Consider the following 22,768-nt stretch of genomic DNA (forward strand, 5'->3'; position numbering starts at 1 on the left):
TACTCAATGGCAGCTGTGGTAGTATTGCACGATACAGAAGAATGCTACTTGATGGCTGTGTTTTGCCACAGAAGCAGTCGTTGCTCCTACATAAAGTCGTGAGGATGATCCTGTTTTGTTTTTTTTTGTTGTTGTTTCTTGGGATTCCTGTTTTATTTTGAAATTGTGCCCTCATGTGTCTGGTGTTGCTTTTCAGTTCCTCCCTCTGTGTGATTTTTCCTCCTTTCAGCATTTTTCTGTTCCTTTCCCTCACCTGTCCTTTTTCCGCCTCACTCCACCTGTACCTCATCCCCTCGTTAGTGTGTGTGTGTGTGTGTGGATAAAGTCTTTGAGTTCCCGCATGTCTTCCCTCTGGCATCATCAACAGTGTCTCAACTTGGTATGTTTCCGATTTTTGTTCCTTGTGTTTTTAATGGATTTTTACTTTGCTTTTGTTTAAGCTCTTTTGTTTCTACTTTGTCTTTTGGCCATTTTGACTCGTTTTTGGTTTTCCTGGATTCTCGGTTTTGTATAATTTCTTTAATTTCTTTAATAAAGCTTGTCCTTTCAGTCAACGATGACTGTATACTTGCTGTCTCCAGGATGAAAAGAAATCCTCAGTGGGGAAAAAAACTCCATTAAGAAATATGATAACCAGCAAACACTCACTATACAAAAACAACACGTGGTGGGTGCCGTTAATGTCCAGTGTGTCGGATTTAGTGGCATCTAGCAATGAGGCTGCAAATTGCAACCACCTGAACACACCTTATCTCACCCTCCCTTATGGAGGCAAAAAATGTGAAAGGCTCTGTCTTTAGAGCCAGTGTTTCACTACACACCAGCTCTAGAGACTTTCCATTCCCGTCTACAGAACCATGGCAGAATATAAGGAAGCAGGCTCAATAAAGGGCAGTGGTCTGCCTGGTTGGCTGCTGTGAGCCTATGAATCACCCACAGTTCATCTTACACAGAAGACAGTTTCCTAATACATGTCACCTATTCATTGCACAACAGTGTTCCCTACACAAATACTTTACTTGGGCGAAAGCAAATTTTAGCATTTTAAACTTTTTATCAATCTGAAAGAACAGGGCCATCCACGATCACTTAAGTAGTGGACAATCCCTTGCTTTCCCCCTCCCGTCTACTGACAATCACACATGCTGTGTAGACGGTAAGAGAGATACACTCTGGTATCACATCCATCCTATAAACTGATTGTGATGAGACTTCTCCTATTTAACGCCCTTGTCCAGCATAAGAAAAAAACACACTGAATCTTACGTTTAGGTGATTATACACTGATGAAAACCATATATCATATTCCATTACATTACCTTAATCGCTCTAAAATCCTACACACTGGACCTTTTTTAAAATGCCAAGACGTTTGAAAGATAACGTTTGATTCGATTTGGATGCAGGGACACAATGGGCACATTGATTAACATGAGAATAAAAACACGTCATTAGAAAACCACCCACCCATTCTGACAATCTAGACTGAATGCATCACTGGGTCATTGGAAAATAACTGTAATTCTGCACGAAAGCCACGAAAACTGCACAGAAAAAGGAGCAGGTTCACACAATGTGTTAAGAATAATGACTGTCATTTGGTGACTGCGCCAAGATAAAAGGATTACTGATGCAAAGTATGGTTAGATACAGAGAAACATATAACACAATGTCTCTTTAAACAAAAGGCAGCCGAGCCCCTTTTCAATATTTGAAACAGGCTTACTGTGTGTTGCACGTTATCATAATGTTATGTTTGTAATTACCATCTGCTGAACCCCCAGTGAACCCTGGGAGCGAGGTAAACGCTCAACCAAAAGTGAGAGCCGAGGACTTTAGGACCCTGAGGAGCGCGGTGCTGAGTGGAGGGCGTCCCTGTGGAGGAGAGCATGGGAGAGGAGTAGTGGAGCGTCGCCGCCGCTCGCCGCGCGCTCATCCCGCCGATGCTCAAGTGTTGCATGCTGAAGAGTCCCGACGCTCTGCGAGAGAGCTCCAATAGGATGAAGGCTCGGTCTGCGGCTGGAAACGAGGGGAAATGAAGATGAAGACAAGAGTGGTAATTATGAATGAGACCCTTCAGGAAACATCACTGTGATGTTTCCTTTTCGTGGCTTTTGTGCCTTTTGCTGCCCAGAAGTGAGTTGCGAGCCTACTGTGACCTGATTGCACTTTAAAACAAAGACAAAAACAAAACAAAAACATGTTTATTTTAATTTATTGCAGTTGGTTAATTGATCCCGTTTCTGTAGTCACGATGATAATGTTTTAGGAGCGCAGGTTGTTGATTTTTTTTGTTGTTGCCGGGACCATGTTTTGAATCCAGCCGCCTCTCTTCCTGTTTTCGCACCGCTCTGTACAACGTGTTGACAGCGCCGTGTTGACTGGCACAGCTGACATTTCATGCGCAGCCTTGCACGAGCAAAGAGCAGCTGTTGTTGCTGTGATGCCTGAGCTTTGAACGCTGACATTTAATTAGCTGTGAATTTTTTTTTTTTTTTTGACCAGAGAAATGCAAGCTCCGAGGCTTCTTTTCTGGCTTCCATGTTGCTTTCCCCCCTTTGAACTTGTGTCTTTCATGTGTCTCTCCAGTGCCAAGGAGTTAGTGGCATCATCATTGTCACCATGGTTACCGGCTTTATGTTGGTGTACAACAGCAGCTCTGGTGGCAGATCACCTTCCTCAACGGCATCATCATCATCGTCGTCCAGACGTTTAGATAAAGCTGATCCATCCACCGACAAGCCGGAGAGACGGCAGAGAGACCAAACGTCAACACTTGAGGGTTACACAGGTGTCATGGATCACAAGGTAAACATGCACCATCTGTGCACTGGGAGATGATCTGTCCTCCATTGATGGGGGTGCAACCGATTCTCCCGTTGAAATGTCATTTCACGTCCAAACTATCACATGATTTTAAATTGCTGTAAATCTGAGGCGGGCCTGAAGAAAGAACACCTGGATGATCATCTGTTTGATTAAACAGCACCTGTGCCGTTATATTTAGTAGCCAGTTTGTCTTTAGAAATCTATTCGCTTTCACTGAAATGGGTAGGAAAGTGGCTCATGTAGCTGCAAGGCTTAAACATTCACCCACCACACAGAGAACAAAGGTTAAACCTCAGCTCGGTTGTGTGTTCCAGCGAAAACAATGGTAGCGTTTTGGGTGAGGCTTCAGGTTGTTGTCAGTTCATTCGGTTCCTGTGTGGAGAGGGGAATGGGATTTGGGGGGAAAAAAGGCATTACTGGCAGCTAAGCCAAGAGTCCAGCAGTGGAGATATAGGCGACGGCAGCATATGGGGTCTTTGTTGTACCAGACTGAAGAGAAAAACTGCAGAAAAAACATCCTGATTTTGTCTGGGATGTGTGTTGGACACATTTTGCTTGATACCAGGGCTGCAACTACTTATTCTTTTCGTATTTTCTTGATTAATCAGTTGTTTGGTCTTGATGACATCCTCGAATTTCTTGTGTTCACAACCCAAAGTATTCTGCTCTACTGTCATAGATAAATAGGCTGGAATCAGAGAATTTCAACTTTCTTGTATTACCAATTAATCCATTCTCCAAATTTGGGGCAGGAAAAAACATTCCTAATATTGTCTGGTATGTGTGTTGGACAACATTTTTTATTCCCTTGATTAACTGCTGGGTTGTTTGCTGGTCTAAAATATGTGAAAAATGTCAAGTTTGCTGTCATGGAGGAGTAAAGACCAGAACATATTCCCATTTAAGAAGCTAGGATCATTGGATTTAGACATAAAAAAAAAAAAATTATAAATGATTATCAAAATTGTTGGCAATTGATTATTGAATAATCAACCACTAGTCAGCTAATGAACTGTTCCAAATTAAAGTGTTTCACACAGTGGCTATCCTTAAGTGCTGTTGTTCAGCCATTCTACAGGAAATAATTTGAATTCCCTCACGTGCATTTGTGACATACGTGTCGAGCACCTAACCCTCAAAAAGCAACACTGATTGCTGTGGCACCTTCGTACATATGTAATCCAAAACTCGCAGCTCATCTGTATTCTGCCATCATTCAGGTAAAGTGGAGAGACTGGCATGTTAATGCAGAGCTCAGGTATGCGCTGAAAATGGCTTTTTGAAGCGTTGGGAACTGGCCTGCTTTCAGGGGGAACTGGTAGAGCCTGTTCTGTGTCCAACATTCTGTCCAGGTCTTTTCACTTGGGGTAATACATTGATCATTTGCATGTCTTTTACATTTCATCTTGATTTTTGTAATTAGTGCACCCTTTATTTTTGCAGTAAATGCAGGAATTGAAATTTTTAAGCAATTTCTGTTAATGAGGAAAAGCCTCAGATTAAAGAGGAATTAATTGAAGCTTTATCCCAGCAGTAAGACCACGGTAATTACAATTAAGCTCTTAAACTCTGAAATCAAAAGCCGAACCTGCCGCAGCAGCACCATCTCTAAATTCTCTCTGTAGTTTACTCCGTTTCTTGATTCATAATTAATGTGTCCAACCATGAAATATTCAGTGACAAAAGCACTTAAAACGGGATGGGTTTCTTCCAGAAGGGCTACTCAAGACATCTCCGCTGGAATCTTTTGGTGGTGTAAGTCTGTGTTATTGTAATGCGGAGGCCTATCGCTTAGACCCGGTTCAGTGTTACAGACGGCTCGTTCAGATAGATAGACGATTCAGACAGCGTCGTTTCTCCCCTCGGTGAGGGAGATACGCAGCGAGGCACAGCGGAGTGGAAAGGACATTGCTTTGCTCGGGCAGCGCCGAGCGGAGGAGAGGATTTGGAAGGGAAAAAAAAGTGTTGGTTACAGTTCACCTCTCAGTGATTAATGGTCAGTGACATGAGTGTTTGAGAGAGTTTGAGTTTTGATCTGGCTGAGGCTTCCTGTACTTTCTTCAGATGTTTTCTCGGAGATGTTTTACCTCTCATCAGACCTCACTAAAACATTCATCTGCGGATTCTTAAGAGAAATGAGAGGCAGTGACTTCAGTTCAGAGCTTTCTTGCGGTGCAGTCGTTCCTGCACGTCCACCTCCTCCTGGATGACGACTGATTCATGACAGATCCACGCTGCGACATTTTCATACCGCTTAGTGTCACTCGGCCCCCTCTCTCCCAGGAGGGGGGGCGGGGTTCCAGCTCTGTTGCTGCTCCCTGAGACAGAGCCGGGGAATGACTAACCATACCTGCTGTTTGGATCTGTGGAGTGGGTGGATCAGTCTGTACTGCTCCCCCCAAGGGTCGAATGAGGTCTGCTGCTGGAGGGAATCTTGGCTCTCAAACAAGCAACACACACAGGTGCACGTACGCGTTAAAACACACATTAACGCAGCACTGATCATAGATGCAGAAAAAGCCCATGCAAATGCCCAGACATGCTGTTAAAATGCTATGCCCTCATCGGAGCCAGGGATGCTTGAAAATGCGACGGGAGCTCTATCTAATGTGCCTTTTTTTTATGGCTCGTGTTAACTTATGTTCTTATCTTGCTTGCATGGGGTGGTGATCTCATTTATGTCTCACCTATGTGGGTGCAAATCACCCGGCACAAATTAATCAGAGTCTGTGCTGCTTCATGCGCTGAGGGTTAAAGGCTAGACATTTTCCTCCAGCCCTCTCAGTGTTTAATAGTGACGTGAGAAACAGGCGAAAAGCAGCCTTGAATCCCACAAATCCAAACGCTGTGAGATCAGACTTCAAAGTGATGGCGCGCTGCCTTTCTGTGGGATATCTTGAGCGGATGTATGGCAGTCTCGCTGTTCATTATGTCTTCTGCAATGTCTGCACGTTTTTCCCTGAGATGTCCTCCTCTGGGGCGCGTGTCTTTGCTTTGACAAGCTACAGTAATTAGAGCGGCCGGGTTGAATAGGCCCTTTCAAATCACACACACTTTTGAGTTCGAAACGCCCAAATAGACAGCCGCTCCCTTCCTGCGCTCGGCTCCTCATCTTCCCCGCTTGGCTGATGTTGTGCCGATTCCAGTTAAAGGGGTGTTGACCTTTTGAAGAACTGTCAGCAGAATCAATCTACATTGGCCTTTTATGTGCTCTAATCACAAAGGCTGTGTGGAAAGCGTGAATGTGGGTTGTGTGCCTGTGCTAGTTTATGATGTACCAACTTATTACGGGCGATACCTTTCTGTGCTCTGACAGCCTTTAATGCAGTCAGCCAAGGAGAAATGGGTGCTGTTATGTACCCTATCTGTGCTGACTCCTTTCTAACGTACAGTTTTTAAGCCATCTTACAGAGTACATGTGATAGCACGGAGCTTACCTAATGGATGAAGTTCCAGGATATGCAAATTCCACTCAAAGTAAGGGTGCACCTGAGGCAAAACAGATATTCAGCGTGTTCCTCAGACTGACTTTACATAGTCTAATTTGTATATACCTTAAGGCCCCAATTACACCTTGTGTTAACATGTGATCTGTATCTGGATATGTTGTCTGGGATGGGTCGTTGCGTTGTCTGTGCTGCTAACGAGCGCTGCGTCCTCCGGGATTTAGCCACATGCTTCTCCCCTTCATCTGAGGTTGACTGGGTGAGGGATATGAATACAAGCGCCTTTTTATTATCTCGCCTTCGTTCCCTCGAATTGAGAAACGGACCGAGTTCATGATTGCGGGCTGAATGTGTGCCACCAGGAGGAGCTTAATGAGATGTCAACTGTCAGGAGGATTCGGCGGCAATTAATTGAATCTCGGAGAGAAAAGAAAGCAGATCGTTAAGCCGTTAAGTCTTCACATCGCCCAACAGGTGCCACTGAATCCACCTCTATTCTTCTCTATTAGCCAACAGTCTAATTCTAGAAAAGTAATGAAGTGTACTATTGATGTTGACGTGCGGATTATTCGAGGTAGCTGTATTTTCCTCAATGTCAACAAATGCCATTTAAAGACCAAAAACAACAGTGACCTGATCCTCCTGTAAAGCCAAAGCCTAATATGGTTCATCCACAGATTTTGCTTTTGTTTTTTCTTACTTTCTTTTGGTTAGTTTGTGTTACGTGTTTTTCGTCACACATAAAACCAGATCAAAGTCATTTTTTGCGTCTGTACAATTTGGGAAAATTTTGAGAGCATCACATTGTGTGTCTGTCTTTGTGTAACCGGTAGTGCCTAGTGGTGAAGGTGAAGAAAGTTGTAGTGTGTGATGAGTTGGGATCAAACCAGAATATCCTTGGGGGGTGATCCGTTAATTCTGATAATGGTGGTGAATAGCAAAATCCTCCGGTCAGTTGTGATCATTACCTTGAGATTAAATGGCACGGGAATATTTTAGTGTACTACACAAAAAGTTTAAAATAAGGACATAATATAAAGAATTCAAATGTAACATTTCTGTGTTAGATATCACATTTCGAGACCTTTTTTAATATTGTGTTGAGTTGTGTGTTTACATGTCCTGCAATGTTTCTAATAACAGGACAACTCAAGAGAAAAGATAATATAAAGCTATAACCAGGAGAGAGTGTGTGAGGATTAGACTTGTTGACAACAAGAAACATACAGAATAATATCGGCCTTATTCTTTGGCTCCATTGGTAACAATTACAATAGGGCCTTTCTTGTTCAGTACCAATGACTCCTCTCTGACCTATAAAGCCTTGCCAAGCCTTTTTCCTGTAGGTCTGTACTCGCTTTCCGTCTCAAACTGAAATGGGTGCAGCTGGAGGCTGCACGATCAGAGGTACTTTGGAGGCTCTGGTGCAATATTAGTGGCTGACTGATGGGGTTTGCTCTGAAAGCAATTATGATCCTGGGATCCCATGGGAAGTATATAAACAGGATCATACTGATGAGTTGAGAGTCGGTGTGGGCCGTAATTGACTGCATCTTCTTCTACTGCTGCACTGAATGCAACAGTGTTCTCTTTTCAAGTTCCAAAGTTATACAGTAGAAGACTCCAAACATACAAACAGGCCTGGAAAATCATAGTATAGTATTTAGTTGGTATAATTTGGGGGTTGTTTGTAATACTGCATGGTGCCATGACATTTTCAGACCTGTCAGATGAAGTGTTACCGAAGTTAAATCTTGAATGCAATTAGATACAAGCACAATTCCTCATCGTCCGTCCAAAATCAGTCCATCCAAAGTTTAGATAAAGTTAAAGGTGTTATTGATCACATTCAGACCCTAAATGTGGCATTCCGTCCTCCCTCCCACCATTGTATTCATGCCACAAGAGTGCTGCTCCCTCAAGTAGTGGCCAGTTTCTTTCACTAGAAGACGTTGTTACTTCTAGCTACCAAATGTTAATGCTAGCTAATGTTGGGGCAGCCATTTGGAATTGGCAACGACCAAGACTCTTGATAGTGACGAAACATGGATACCACACAGCCATGACACTGGAAGTCTCACCACAGCTCTCTTTAATTCAGCCGGCATCGCATCATTGCCTTTTTGGATCGGTGTATCCAAGACAGTGTATTTCTTACGAGGCTATGCATTATTGATTAAGGGAGGCAGCCCTCTGTCCTCATGATAAAGTGCAGCCCTGAGTGTGTGTGGGAGTCAGCATGTGTTCAAGTGCTAGTTGTTTCACAAATTAAAGGGCCGCTGTGTTAATTCAAGGTTGATTATGAGGTAAAATGCAACACATTGCACTCATTACTCATTCAGTCTGTGGGCTGCTTCTCCAGCCGCCTGCCATCTCAAATATTTTCTATCTGATACTGAAAGCCCCTCTCGTAGTGATACATGGTCCGTAAGTGCCTATTTCCCAGCATCATCAAGCTGTCAGAAGCTATAGTGGGACTGGCACTGGAGCCTCAACGTGATTGTCAAGGACACTTTAATGTGCAACCTTCAACTGGCTTTAACTAGTTTAACACATTCCCCGACTTCCAGAATGATTAAAAGTTACTTGGGAGTAATTGTTTGGACGGTGCAGAAGGGAAAATGCACTCTATCTGTTGAATGTAGAAAAAAAGACGAAAAAAAAAAAATTCCCCCGGCTGAGTCAGGGAGGGTGTGTTTGTGCGGTGGTGAAGCACGTAATTCGCGCCTGCCTACCTGTTATTGAGGGAAGGGGGTCTGCGAACAGAGAGTGCAAACACACTCCAGCAGGATGTGGATTGTTTTGGGCAATGTGAAGGAGACACAAAGAGAGCGATTATGTGTGTTTTTGTGTATAGAGGGGATTACAACAGTTTTTTTTTTCTTATTGAGACACTTTTAGATAGTTGCAGACTCTTGCCAGAGAAACGTGATTGCACTACATATCTGGGGCCACATCCGGCAACGATTTGAGGACATCCACACCACCTACGCCCACACATACACCCACACTAGGCAATCATTCAGTGTGGGGTCACAGAGATAGTGGAAGAGTTTTATAAATATAGCAGTGGGAGCAGCACAGCCTGTGGCGATGGTAATATTACCTGTACGTGCACATACACACAGACACGCAGGCACAGAGATGAACACACACATTGCCACCTCAGAAACTGATGGAGTGTGAAGCTCAGAGCACAGTTCAGAATGCCAATGTAGCTCCCTATTAAGGTTGGGAATAATTCATGTGAAGAGTCTCTGGGTTTTCGCTGTCGGATCATTCAATCCGAGCTCGCCTTTTCCCAACTTTGATAGCCTGGTTGGGCAGAACAACCTGAATACCTGGTAAATGCAGTGCAAGCTCTGCAATACATACTACATTCACAAACCTGGCATACATGAATGACTTTCTGAGTGAAGTGGACTTTTGTACAAAGGGAGCATGTTCTGACGACAGGCATTCCTTGTTTTTGTGGAAAAAGAACATTGCTCTGTGTTTGAATGAACAGTCCCTGCTCTACTGTCAACCATGATAATCTGCAGTGCATTTGAATAATAGGATACCTGACAGAACATCCCATTACCAGCCGAGCTGCTCAATTCTGTTTCAATTCTGTCACTTTATTTATGCTCTGTTCAGGTATCGGTGTGTGTGTGCTCTTGATGGAAAACCTCATTAATCTGTGAATATACATTTAAAAAGCCTGGAATTAATGTATAAAGTGTTGTCTTCTTCATCACAGATGCTTTAGATCAAGTGACGCTCTTGTGTCGACATGTGCCGTTGAGCACACTGTGCTGGACTCTTTCAGGGTCATTCTTTTTTTTCCTCTTGGCAGATTTTAAGGTCAAACTGTAAGGATCTCTGCTACTACTATAGTCAGTTGCAGATTCATTTTCCCCCCTTTTGCTACTTGAAGTTTTAGCTTCTTTTTAAGGGCAATGTCTTGCTGACTTTTTTTCTTGAGCACTACCACAGGGTTATCATTTTTGTAGTTTTGCATGAAATATCTCAACAACTATTGGATGGATGTCCATGAAATGTGGCACATATAACAATGTATCTGCTGCAGTCCCATAACATTTCCTTTGGTGCAGTCAGCACATCAACATTTTAATGTGTGAAATGCTACCAAATATCTGCAGAGCTGATGACATCCCCATCATCGTTAGCTGTACTTTGTATTCACTGCTTACTATGGATTTAACAATTAAAACCTGGATACAGCAGCACTGCTCAGTCTTGCTTTGGCATCTAGTATAAGCCTGTCTTATGCCTCAGTCTGTCCTCAATGTTCTTTGACTTGGGCTACAACTTTTACTGACCTTTTTAACCTCTCACCTCTACAGCCTCTGAAGATGCACTGCAGGACTTGTGCCCTAGTCACCAGCTCCGGCCATCTTACTGGGAGCAAGAGAGGCGGAGAAATCGACAGCTCTGACTGTGTAATCCGTATGAACGACGCTCCCAGCGTCAGCTATCAGCAGGATGTCGGTCAGCGCACGAGCCTGCGTGTCATAGCTCACTCCAGCCTGCAGAGGGTGCTGCGGAGCCGACAGGAGCTGCTCAACGTGAGCCAAGACACAGCGTTCATCTTCTGGGGCCCGAGCAGCCTCATGAGACGGGATGGAAAAGGGAACGTTTACAACCACCTCAAGCTGCTGAACCAGCTACTGCCCAAACTCAAAGTCTACATCATTTCCCGAAACAAAATGCTGAAATTTGATGAACTATTTAAAAAGGAAACGGGGGTTGATAGGTAAATGTTCACAGAATCAGTCTTGTCTGTATAAGTTTTGTCTTGGTGTGACTAAACTGAGACAAACTGACTGCATTTTCTGTTTCCAAGCACACAGATTTTGTTTATTACTTGCTCACAAAAGATGAAGTTCTACGCACTCTAAAACACTTGTGTCTGTTATGTCTGGAAGGATTTTAAGGAATTTGATTGGTACCACGTTTACAGTTGTCACACTGATGCTCAGCTTAGGGAGGGTATCTCAAAGTATTTTGTTATGTAGTGCTTCCATGTAGTAAGACATTAACAGAAGTTGCTCAAGATCAGAAAGAAACACATTTCAGTGGATCAAAGTTCCCTGGTCATTATAAGCAGAAAACAAGATGGTGAGATAGCATAAATGAGTATCTTGGAGTGGGAACTCACAAATATTCACTGGAAGTGACATTTTAGGAATTTGTGAGCTTTATCCAAAGATAGCGGCCATCCCATAGATTAATAGTAAATTCTGTATGGAATATATGCTGTATAACATCCTGCAGAATCTGTTCTTCTACTTACTAATTGAGAGAGAGATATTATTCAGAAAGAAAATTGGCATGCCAAGCAGGATTTTGATCTACAGAGGACCACCAAAGCTAGTTTATTTTTTTTATACTATAGGTATACAGGTGCAGGTTTCCTGCCTTCCATACATGATGGTTGCCTGTCTCTCTTAATTTGAGGTACATCAGTGCTGTAGAAAATGGCCATCTGAATATTGGCTTACAAAAAAAGAGCCAAATAGATAAAGACATCCATAGCCATTCATAATCTCATTTGCATGTGAAGAGTGAACCAAAAGGAGGGATAAGAGGATGTTGTATTTGAATGGGGGATCCAATCACGTCAGCTTTCATGTAAGCAGTGCCAGAATAAATGTATTAGTCATGGATATTTCCTTTTATTGTTGTGTATAATAGAAACAACGACGGTCTTTCTTCAATCTGTCATTTGCCTCCATTTACGAAAAGATGATTGCTCAAGTAAAATATAGAGACGTGTGTTCACGGCTTTAATCCATTTAGTCTCATTTGGTCTCCAGTGTTCTGGATATATTTACACTACATGAGTATGGATGTACTAAAGATGGTGACCATTGTCTTTCAGGAAGAGTTCCAACTCCTGGCTGAGTACCGGATGGTTCACCATGGCCATAGCCCTCGAGCTATGTGACCGGACCAACGTGTTTGGCATGGTGCCACCAGATTTCTGCAGGTACTGTCAGGTCGTTCTTTGATACAAGTATGTAGGTGCGCAGTGTGTTTTTTTTTTCAACACTACACACATATCACAATTTACAAATACAATACATTTTTGTGCTGTAGATGACACAGACTTTGGTATACCCTTAGCTGGCCAGTTGGTCGTTTTCATCCAAAGGGAGGTGATGAAGTTTGGTTAATTTGTATGAATTTAAGAGCACAGCTTTCTACTTACTTAAACGACCTGTGTAATGGGTGCCCGCATGTTACCGGAGACTTGGGGGCAGTTTAAACAATCCGAGAACACAACACTGACATATTACCAGCTTGTATATTCACGTAACAAACGTTAGCATTGGCGTTTTGCCGCCTGCTAAATCTTAGCTTAATATGCACTTTCCTTGTATTGCTGTTTTTCTGTCCACTAACTCCTGTGCAAAAAGCTGACACTTCAACTGCTAGATTCTCCTCTTAGATCATCAGCTAGTCACTCACTTTGCCTGTTGGCTGTTGGGCAGGTAGTGCACAGCGAGTTTATTGTAGCTATTTCGCTGAGAGCAGCTGCCTGGTGTGTCTGAAAATACCGCTAATGAAAGCTGTGCCCAAAGTAAAACTGTAATGATGTCGGCATAGGCTAAAACTTGTCGACTTGGTGCATTCAAGTAGGGTCATAGTTGGCGTGTTCCTAAGAAGGCCCACAATGAGCCTCTGTAAACTGAAGCTCAGGGTTCACGAGTGTTGTTTTGCTAACGGTTTTAAAGTGTTATCGATTGCATTTGACATTGAAAAATGCAGCAAACACAAAACCATGAAGCGCCTTTGGAAAAGAAACAAGGCAGTGTCCCCTTTTTATTGTCAGTTTCCTAGCAACGGTGTTGACATGACTTACACCACCTCAAAGCCAAGAGTGTCGTGTCCTTGACTCGTCAGGTGGAAACACTATCTCGCGGACTCATTTGAAGGCATCATAAATTTTAATGAAGTGACACAAGATGATTCCACCTCGTTAATTACGAGTATAGATAAACAACCCTCATGTGCCACTTTTTAACAAGTGGCAAAAGGCTTATTTTTTGTGTTTTGAAACCACATTCATTTTAAATGACCATTATCATATACATGATATCATTCACATGATTATGTGAAAGGCACCAAGATTTTAACTTTGTGTACACACACGCTCTCTGTAACATCCCGTCTCATCTAATCCATTATCCTCAGGTCTCAAGTCTTCAGTTTGTCACTTCCTGTTTGATCAGACAGGACAAATGGTGCACAGAGTGGATGCAGCTCCACTCTGTGATTTACTGTGACAACACGGGTGTCTTCCTACATAAAAATCTTAGTCTAGTGCATCGTTAATGGCGTCTTCAACTTGCAGTGACGATATAACATTTGCTCCCTGCAGTGACAACTTCAAGTGTCGTTTAGTGCCACGCAGTCAGGCTGTTGAATGACAGGGGTTTTTGTTCCCCGTGGGAACATTCATCTTGACATTTTTATGATAAAAACAACATCATTCACTTAATAGGTGCCAAGTACAGCAGTTGAATATGCCTGTGAAACATTCAGGTTCACTAGAAATGGAAGAATTATTTAGCTAATGTCACCTTCGGGGCACCAAGGACAGTTTGACACATTTGGATATTCATGGAAAAATTGGGTGCAGATTGAAGTGACTCTCGTGTTGCTGAGCGTGCTGCAACTGTGGCTATCAGAGGAATAAGATGGTGTATAATGAACACATCTGTGAGCACACATTCTTCTGATCTTTCTGTTTTCCTCCGTGGCTGTCATCATTTTCTTCCCCACTGTGACTCACTTCCACTCCCTTCTCCCCCCCGCCCTCTTCTCATAATTATCACTCCATTTCCCTCCCTCACACTTTGACTTTGGTGCCTCTTCATGCCTCACTCTTCTCTTTTCTCCTCTGCTCTCCCGCCTTGTAGATCCTCCTCCCATCCCTCCGTGCCGTATCATTACTACGAGCCCTCTGGGCCCGACGAGTGCACCATGTATCTCTCCCACGAGAGGAGCCGGCGAGGAAGCCACCACCGCTTCATCACGGAGAAGAAGGTGTTTGCAAACTGGGCTCGCACCCGCAACATCCACTTTTACCAGCCGGACTGGAAGCCCACTGCCGTCGCCACCAACATGAACAGCTCATACACTCCTGGATCCTGAGGTTCACTCCAGGGACAATCTCAGAAGTGTAGAATATGTGCATGGACAGATTCCAGCGTGCAGCTTCTCTCTGCAGCTGATATGAATGCATGAGACAGCAGTAGGACAGACCATGCAACTGTTGTGGCTGTTAGCCTACTGCCTAAGCTGCTTGGCAGAATGGGATCATTGCATAATAGCGGCAGCACAAAGCCTCAACAATGTTTTCGGAAGTGTAACTATAATAGGATGAATTTCATACTGGAATCAAAGCCATGGAGATGGGCTCAAGTGTATTTTTTTTTTTTTTTGCTCTCTGTAGAGCGGCTTTAATAACACTTGAGCTGTCAGACGGGCATGAGACAGTACAGGGCTGCAATAACTGCAGCATGATTGATTCATTTTCATTAAACTGAATTCATAAAGGGCTGTGAGGTCATCTCCCCATTGTCTCTGTGAATGTGACAGTGAGTTTATGCTTCACACACAAATTAAACATGGTTTTGTCTTCAAAGCTGATTGTGATATTTTAGTCACTATAATTGAATGTGTACACACTTTATTCAAACAGTTGTCCAATTTTCAACAATATGATGAACAGTGGAAAAGGTGTGACCGCTACAGTTGCAGACACCGTATAATTAGGGTGTAGTTGTTACATACAGCCTAGTTATACTGTGTATTTCCAACCTTGTAACATTCAAGTAGTCTACTTATATCACAACTGTGTAAAGGAAGAAAAAAGCTTCTGCTGCAATTATAATGTTGGCACCTCAAACAGTTGCTTGTGCTGTTAGGAATCAAGTTGTTGGAAAGGATTCTTCACAAAATCAGTGAAGTAATAGATTCAGTTCTATTTTGAAGTGATACATTTTAAGGACACATTATGACCTCCTCAGTCTAGTGTAATACACAGTGGTTATCAACCCTTTGGTGTTGCAGCTGCCCGGAAACATCAGGTTGGTGTTGGTGACCCATCTCTTCAGCACTGGGACCTTTTTAACTGACAAACTGCGTCTGGAAAAAGTCCTAAAAGTGCCAAAACAGGGAGGCGAATGTCCTATCAGAGCAACCCCTGGAAGAAATAATCTCATGACCCCCTTGGGGTTTGGGACCACCAGGCTGACAACCAATGGTATAACAGACTGAGAGCAGGCAGCCTTCCAGTCTAACACTGGGGCAGATGGTGTGAGGCTACAACAATTATTGTCCAACATGGATTTGGGTCTGTTTTTGTTTAGTGCTGCAATTAACTTTAACAGGATGAATTTAAGATATAGATTTTTTTTTTTTTTGTTGACTTGAATGAATGTTATGTCAAGGAAATGTCAGAAAACTTGTGAAAATGATCCTTTATAGTTTTTCAGAGCCTGTAGCGTGAGGTCTGAGTGTCTCGTATTGTTCCCACGCACACTCCATATGAGAGATTCAGTTTGCAGTTATTTAAAATGTATCAGTAAATTACTAATGACATTAAATCCAATAAAAAGTTAGTAAGTCGTCACTCAAATCATGTTTGGGGGGGGCAAAAAAAAAAAAGGTTTCAGAGGAAATTGTGACGCATCTTTGACCCACAACTGGAAGTTTTGTTCACAGAAGCAAGATGCTGCTTACGTGATCTGCTTTCACTCTTGCGATGCTTTGGAAAAATAATTTGTAAACAAAATCATACCTCGACTCACTCCATATTGAAGGGGCATGTTAATAAGATATTATGTTGTTCTCTTGTTCTGCAACAGATGGCCCCTCTGAAAAGCCCATGTGTGTGATACTCCAGGCCATCTTTGTCCTGTTTATTAAAGCCAAATGTCAGAACAAGCCCTCAAAGGCATCCCCTCTGAGTGGGGAGCGACTCAGCCTCTGTAATACTGGGACGAATGATTACATCAAAGTGTCCGAGCAGCCTCTCCAATGCTGACCCACAGGCTTCTGTCTCTGCCTCTCCAGTACACAGAGGGGAGAGGGTTGTTAGTGAGGGATTATACCGCGTCTCCAAGGCGAAGGGGAGCACCACAACTGCTGCAGATTCAAGATGTGCTGTCCTGCACAGGGGGCTGCAAATAAGACACTGACTGCTGCCTGTTCCTGTGTTCATTCAGATTGTACCGCGAGCACCTGCCTGTACTCGGGTGGAATTCTGATGTGAAGCTCTCAGGTGCTCTGAGAAAAGCCCAGGCAGTGATGAGGTGTCATGCTAAGTGCACTGACTGCTCCTGAGATCTGCGCTGTGCCGTGTGCTTTGCACACCAATTACTGATGCTTCAGGTAGAAAGGTTGGATTTTTAAAGGCTTCAAAGGACAAGCCAATGAGTCTGCTGTCTCCTCCTTACACATGCCTCAGGCAACATCATGATTTTCATCGACCTTGGACACCCGAGCAGACAAACAGTGATTAAAGAAAAAAAGTGAGGTTTATATATTTAGACACTTAATGTTAATGATAGACATTTCTTTATATGTGTATGAATATATTAATGTCATCAATTTAAGTTGTTATTTTTGCCGACTATTATTTGAATTACATGATATCATTGAGAACTCTGTACAAGAAATATCAAGGTAGGTCGAGCAGCCAATAAATTTAGATTAGCAGAAAGGCAGGAAACAGCTAGCCTGGCTCTGTTAGGAGGTAATATAGTCGGCTTACTTGCACCTCTTCATGCTTAGCCAAGCTAACCAGCCGCTGACCTCAGTGGTATCAATCTTCTCATCCAACTTTCAGCAAAATAACATTTTTTAGATGTTTTTTTTCTGACTTCAGGCTCTCGATACCAAACTGTGATCTAACAATTCACGAAATGCATTTTCATTTGATATAAAAACAGTGGTTTCATGATTTAGTGTGTTTTTCCCCATTGTAAATAAGTATAATGTGCTTTACTCGATCGTGTTTAAACTATTACATAGTCAAATTACAGTGAAGTACATTTTTAGATGAAATGGTTGATTGTTGCCAGGTTTATTCAGACAGTTTTCTAGCAGCAAATTCTGCAATTTAGGGAATCACCAGAATAAATACTGGCAATATATGTTTCTGCAAACCATGGATTTGTTAACACATTTTATTTCAGTTGCAATGTTAAATTTTCAATTCTATGTTGATGTAATGCTGTGCTTATGGTCTGGTTCGTTTTAGGCACAAACCCCACCTTGTTTGGGTTCGGAAAAGATCATGTTTTACCCTAACATCACCACTTTTGTTGCTGCACAGCTGGGAAAATGTCCCAATGTCTCACCACAAATGGTTTTCGTTGCTACAAACATGGCTTGAAAATGTGCAAAGGGGCACTTTAAAATGATCCAGTAGTTTCACACTTGCAAATGTCAACACACTGTCCCTCAAACACCATCACCTTCAATGTGGAACTCAGCCTATATGTGAACATGATGTGATGCATTGCAGAAATGTTGATCTGGAATGTCTGCCCTGGAACATCTTATGGTAACTTCAACTGCTCTACATTCTTTTGAATTTGTTGAGCACACCATTACACAGAACTGTGAGTCTTGCACTGAACGGCACGATAAGATATTATATATAGAATATTATTTACCGATGCAGTTGCACTGCAACTCTCATTAATGTGAATCACTTTGCCACGTGGACTCTGACACCGAAAGCAGCAGTTTTAGGGCTGCTTCTTATCAAACCCCGTCAGAGCAGTGGGAAACATAATGAATTAACTTATTTTTCCTCAACATTAAACCTCAACTTTATCTCTAAATGGAGCAGCAGGATAAACACACACATTTATCTCTCTCTTTCTGCCTCTTTTATTTTTATTTGTTTTTACAGTGACAAATATCAGACATACTGTAACCACATACCTGCTGTTGATAAGCACTGTGGCTGAGACAGCCTGAGTTATAGATCTGCCCTGTTCATGATGGCAGGATGGTAGGAATGTTATCAGCATGAATGTAAGAAATACCATCATCATCAACATCATTATCACCAGGTCATCTTAAACCTCTACTAAATCAAGGTTTTTATGGCCAGAATCAATAAAACAAGTCGTTAAACTGAACTTTTCTCTCTGTAAATACAGCACCGTGTGTTTCGAGTCTGCACTGACCCCTGGTGGCCTCATGTGTGTCGGCATTTTCTGTCTCTGGCTCCACCGACCAAGACCACAAAAGCCTGTCTTTGACACACTTGTTATGCGTATGAGGTCTAGAGGTGTAACATTAGGCAGAGGTGCTGTGATTTGATAATGTGCAATAGCGCAGCAAGTGAAATTGAAATCATCATTAAAGTCAAATTAGCAACAATGTGGATGATTAAGGAACAGACTGGATGGTTCAAGGCTGCCCTCCGGCCTTGAGAGCTTCATAGCACTGCCGCTTTCTTTATCTGTGTTCATAAGTCAAGTCAAGTCAATCCTTTTCCTATAGCCTAGAATTACAGACTGCGATTTGCGTAAAGTACATGACACCACATACGTCCTCAGACATGATGATCTGGTTAGGACACTCTCCTGAAAAAAACGTCTTCAGAGGAAGAAGAGATTGAGATTGATTTCTGTTTTAATAATTTAGTGAGGATACATACAGCACATCTTTCAGCTGAAAAGCATTCCCCTTCCACCATAGCTACAGTATGTGTGACATCTTGAAAGGAGAAGATAGCCTGTTTGACAGTTGACTTGGAAAAGAAACAGGACATGTCAGTGAAGAGATGTGGAAAGAGGGCAACATCAAACGAAGGTACTCAGTCGAATCAAACTCGGTATGTGGTGTCACATGGAATGCGTCATTTAACCACCAGGCCATCAGGACACCTCAGGGTGGCTATGGTGAAAATACAAGGGACTAAAAACGCAATGCAATGTGTGAACCTGCCCCCCCCCACATCTTTTTTTTTGCCCCTGCCACCTTTGTAGTCCAAATGCAACATAACCTCTGAATGCTTAGTCAGAGATTCAGGTGTTTCCTGTCCATAACGGCTAATGCTGCCCCATGCCGCAAGCCTCCAGCAAAGATGAGCAGAAGGCTACAGAGGTCTGTTCAGCTCACTTCTTCCTGACCTCACACCATTTTTTTCAAATTAAACTTTACGTCTTCAACCCAACCAACATTGCCTCAGGTCACATCCCTTCAGGACCTTTAAAAAAAAAAACACTCTGTGTGTTCAGAATCTGTGGAGTTTCCCTCTGAAGCCAGCATGAGTAGGATTTAAAAATGTATCCCAGGGCTGATTTTTTTTTTTTTTTTTTTTTTTTTTTAAAAAGAAAAACTGATACGCAGCAATAGAAGATTTGCATATTGGATCTCTTTTCTGATCAAACGGTCTTCAAACATGAACAGACTGACCAAGAGCACAACCCCGCTGAATGAAGTGGGTGTACAAAGTAAACAGGAATCCCAACAACAAAACAACATATCATCAAAAGGTCCTGTCTTGAAGTGTGTCAGGCACTGTCTCAATCAAACATCTTCATTTTTTTGTTTCAGTTGAAGTAAGGCTGGATTGCTCACTATGATGGCAATAACCACACATCCCATTTGGTTGCTTGCAGAACACTCAAGCGCCCTATTTCTGTCTCAAACGCTAGCTCCTTAATCCTTTTCACTTTTGCTGTCGTTGAGTCATGTGCATCATGTGATATGCTGTGAATCATTTTTGGCTTCATAGTGAGAAATAAAAAGTTTGCCACCAAAACATTGTCACGTTTAAATTGCCATTGCTATTTTGCATATTTTTCTGTTGCTGCGCTGCTAAATAAGAGCTACTAATATGTTGCATATGGGCGTTAGTTTATTATTATTATTTTTATGATTCAGAGGCATTCGGTAGGGGTGGAAAGCTGAAGGCATCATACAGGACTGTAAGATGATCTTTTCACCTTAAATCCAGCAGGAGAGAATCAATAAGAAAGATTTTCCTCCTTTACTCTGGTGTCAAAGAGTTGCTTTGTTTGCAGGATGCCGCTCATGTTTGCACTATCTGCAGAACTGTCGGGAAGGTTTTCGCCGCTCATCAATAAGCTGAGGTAAAGGATCAGCTGTGCCTCCACTCCTTTTAGTCCAGGACAACAGTGTATGAGCTGTTCCCATGACGCTCCTCGCTAATTACAGCCGTGTGTCTCATGAAGGAGCAGCCTGTTTGTTTTTCCTCTGAGGTCATTCTGTTCTCCGTGATCGCTGAACCTGACTGTCCTGCCGGCTAAATGTTCGAGCTCCCAGCAGGCGATCAGCGCTCTGTTTCCACTTGATGTGGGTGTTATGTCAGGTCCTTCCTTAACATGACAAGCACTGTGAACAAAAGCATGATGAAAATAGAAGAGAATTCACAAGACAAAAGGATACCCCATGGGGTAACTTTGACCTGTGCTTGCCAATTTGGTAGTGTCATGCACCTTCAGTTGTAAGTGGAGCAGAATCGACAAACCAAGATAACATAGTAACCCAGACAACATACTGTGAAACAACACAATCACAACAGATGATGTAGACTCATACACTCTACCTCTAGCAATAAACAGTTGCACCACAAATCCCAACCTGTCTCAGCCACAGCGAACTTATAACACCACAAATCTCGGCTTTGCTTCCTAGCTGTGGTCTTTATCCAAGCTTAATGCTTTCATAAAGGTCATATCTCAGATTCAGCCTGACAATTTCAGAGGGACTATAACGTAATTACACACATTTGCTGCTCTCTGTAGTTTCCCTGGTGTCTGCGTTGGTGATATGTGAGGGTTGTGTCATGACCCTAGAGGTCATCAATGTTTCTATTTGTGTTTCAATAACCCTCTCACCTGAGTGAGTGAGAGTACGTCTGTGTGTGTGTGATTGGCTGCAGGTGCGACCGAGTGAGTGCAGGTTGCCCCCGGGGAGCTGATTGGTTCCTTCCTGGAAGATGAGGGTTTAAGTTCCTGGAGGCTCTCCTCTGTTCTCCCAGACACTGTGTGATTGTGTACACACTATGTTCTGAATAAAACTGTAAAACTGCTTCGCTGCGGGTGGTGCTTGGAGGATGGGAAGAGGGGAGTCTCATTTTCATGTTGCACCAGGGTTTCCCCAAGGCCCTGGTCGTAACAGGTTGTCATCTGGGAGGAACAGGCAGATGTTGTCTTATTCTCAGTTGTTACTGCTGGATGATTCAGTGACTATCAAGTGTTGTGACCTTTTCAGGGAATCATTTTGTGCCGTGTCTGGGAAATGTGAGATATTAGCAAAAGATGAGAATTTGAGGGGACGCTAACCCAATCTGTGTTCAAACGGCTGCAGGTTTCTGATGGCGCTCTCAATCCCCCGTGTTCCAGTCACCCAAACACCAGGCGTCACCAACACTAACTGACCGCTTTTTTATCAGCGGTCCCTTCCTGGCTTGATAAACAGCTCTGGCACATTTTGCACCAAGTCTGCCCCATTAACAATTCACCGAATGAGGGGAATGGTTTGGTCAGGATCACAGACGGACAGACAGAGAGATGTAGCGATGAGAGGGACAAGATGGGGCAGAACAGAGGGAGGGAGTACTTCTTCTACCCGTGAATCTTTCCACAGGAGAGTTTCATTTTGTGATTACATGGAGATGTGAAGGAGGAAGCGACAGGAGGAAGCTACTGGCAAAAAGGCTGCATTATGTGTCATTTTCCCATCTCGCTCAATCTACTCCGGCTCCATCTGAACCCCACTGAGGCAGCGAGTCTTTTACAGCAGCCCCATTTGATGCGGCCAACAAAAGAATATGATTGCACTCCCATGCCTGCGCTTGCCTTGCATTGTCACCGACCGCCTCACTGCTGGTCATTACAGCGTACAGAAGATACTGTGTGACACCACACCTGAGGGTGTAATGTCACCTTGGAGAAGATTTTATCAGGAGTCACCTTGTTGGATAATTACTGAACATTTGGCTACACGAGAGAGCTTCAAAGAAGATTTTATAATAACATCAAGATATTCTGTTTTTACAATGAGAGCAGACACAGCAGGAAGTCAATCACGGACTAAAACTAATCAATTCATTTGTGAATGGTGAAGAGCAGCACATTATTTTGCCGTTGGGCTCTTTCAGTGGCTGCCTAGAATTCATGAAAAAGATCATTTTTTTTTACATGTAACTTGTGAATCTGCTGGATCATCTCCTGCTGTGTGTACTCATTATCCTGCATACTGTATTTGTTAAATTCAGAAGTGTCAGAACCAATGAAAACACCAAAACAGATGCACAAGATACATCGGCAGTCTTTCACCACATGTTAATGTGTTGCTTGTGTTTAATAAGTTAGATGTATTGACAGTGTGTCAATAGGTGCAGCGTATCCACAGTGTCACATTTTGCCAAGCAGAAACAGTTTTTGTTTTTATGACTAGTACGACTGAGGTAAAAGAGTGTG

The 22,768-nt window shown here is 42.9% G+C and overlaps 1 protein-coding gene across 1 annotated transcript; it reads left to right on the forward strand.

Moving 5' to 3' along the window:
* Positions 1-235: 235 nt before the first annotated feature.
* Positions 236-15,913, forward strand: st6galnac5b (ST6 (alpha-N-acetyl-neuraminyl-2,3-beta-galactosyl-1,3)-N-acetylgalactosaminide alpha-2,6-sialyltransferase 5b). The gene is made up of 6 exons (XM_037113495.1): positions 236-379; positions 1,785-2,056; positions 2,590-2,808; positions 10,625-11,034; positions 12,163-12,270; positions 14,207-15,913. The coding sequence occupies exons 2-6, from the start codon at positions 2,036-2,038 to the stop codon at positions 14,439-14,441; spliced, it is 993 nt and encodes a 330-aa protein (XP_036969390.1). The 5' UTR covers positions 236-379; positions 1,785-2,035; the 3' UTR covers positions 14,442-15,913.
* The last annotated feature ends 6,855 nt before the right edge of the window (positions 15,914-22,768 follow it).

The sequence above is a fragment of the Acanthopagrus latus genome, chromosome 11 (genome assembly GCF_904848185.1).
Source record: "Acanthopagrus latus isolate v.2019 chromosome 11, fAcaLat1.1, whole genome shotgun sequence".
Lineage (NCBI taxonomy): Eukaryota > Metazoa > Chordata > Actinopteri > Spariformes > Sparidae > Acanthopagrus > Acanthopagrus latus.

What these genes read in the sequence shown, in the direction of transcription:
- st6galnac5b (XM_037113495.1), top strand. Translation starts at nt 2,036, where the DNA reads ATGAAGATGAAGACAAGAGTG. An exon ending in CAGGTGTCATGGATCACAAG is followed by an intron (nt 2,809 to 10,624) that starts GTAAACATGCAC and finishes TCACCTCTACAG; the next exon opens with CCTCTGAAGATGCACTGCAG. An exon ending in AAGGAAACGGGGGTTGATAG is followed by an intron (nt 11,035 to 12,162) that starts GTAAATGTTCAC and finishes ATTGTCTTTCAG; the next exon opens with GAAGAGTTCCAACTCCTGGC.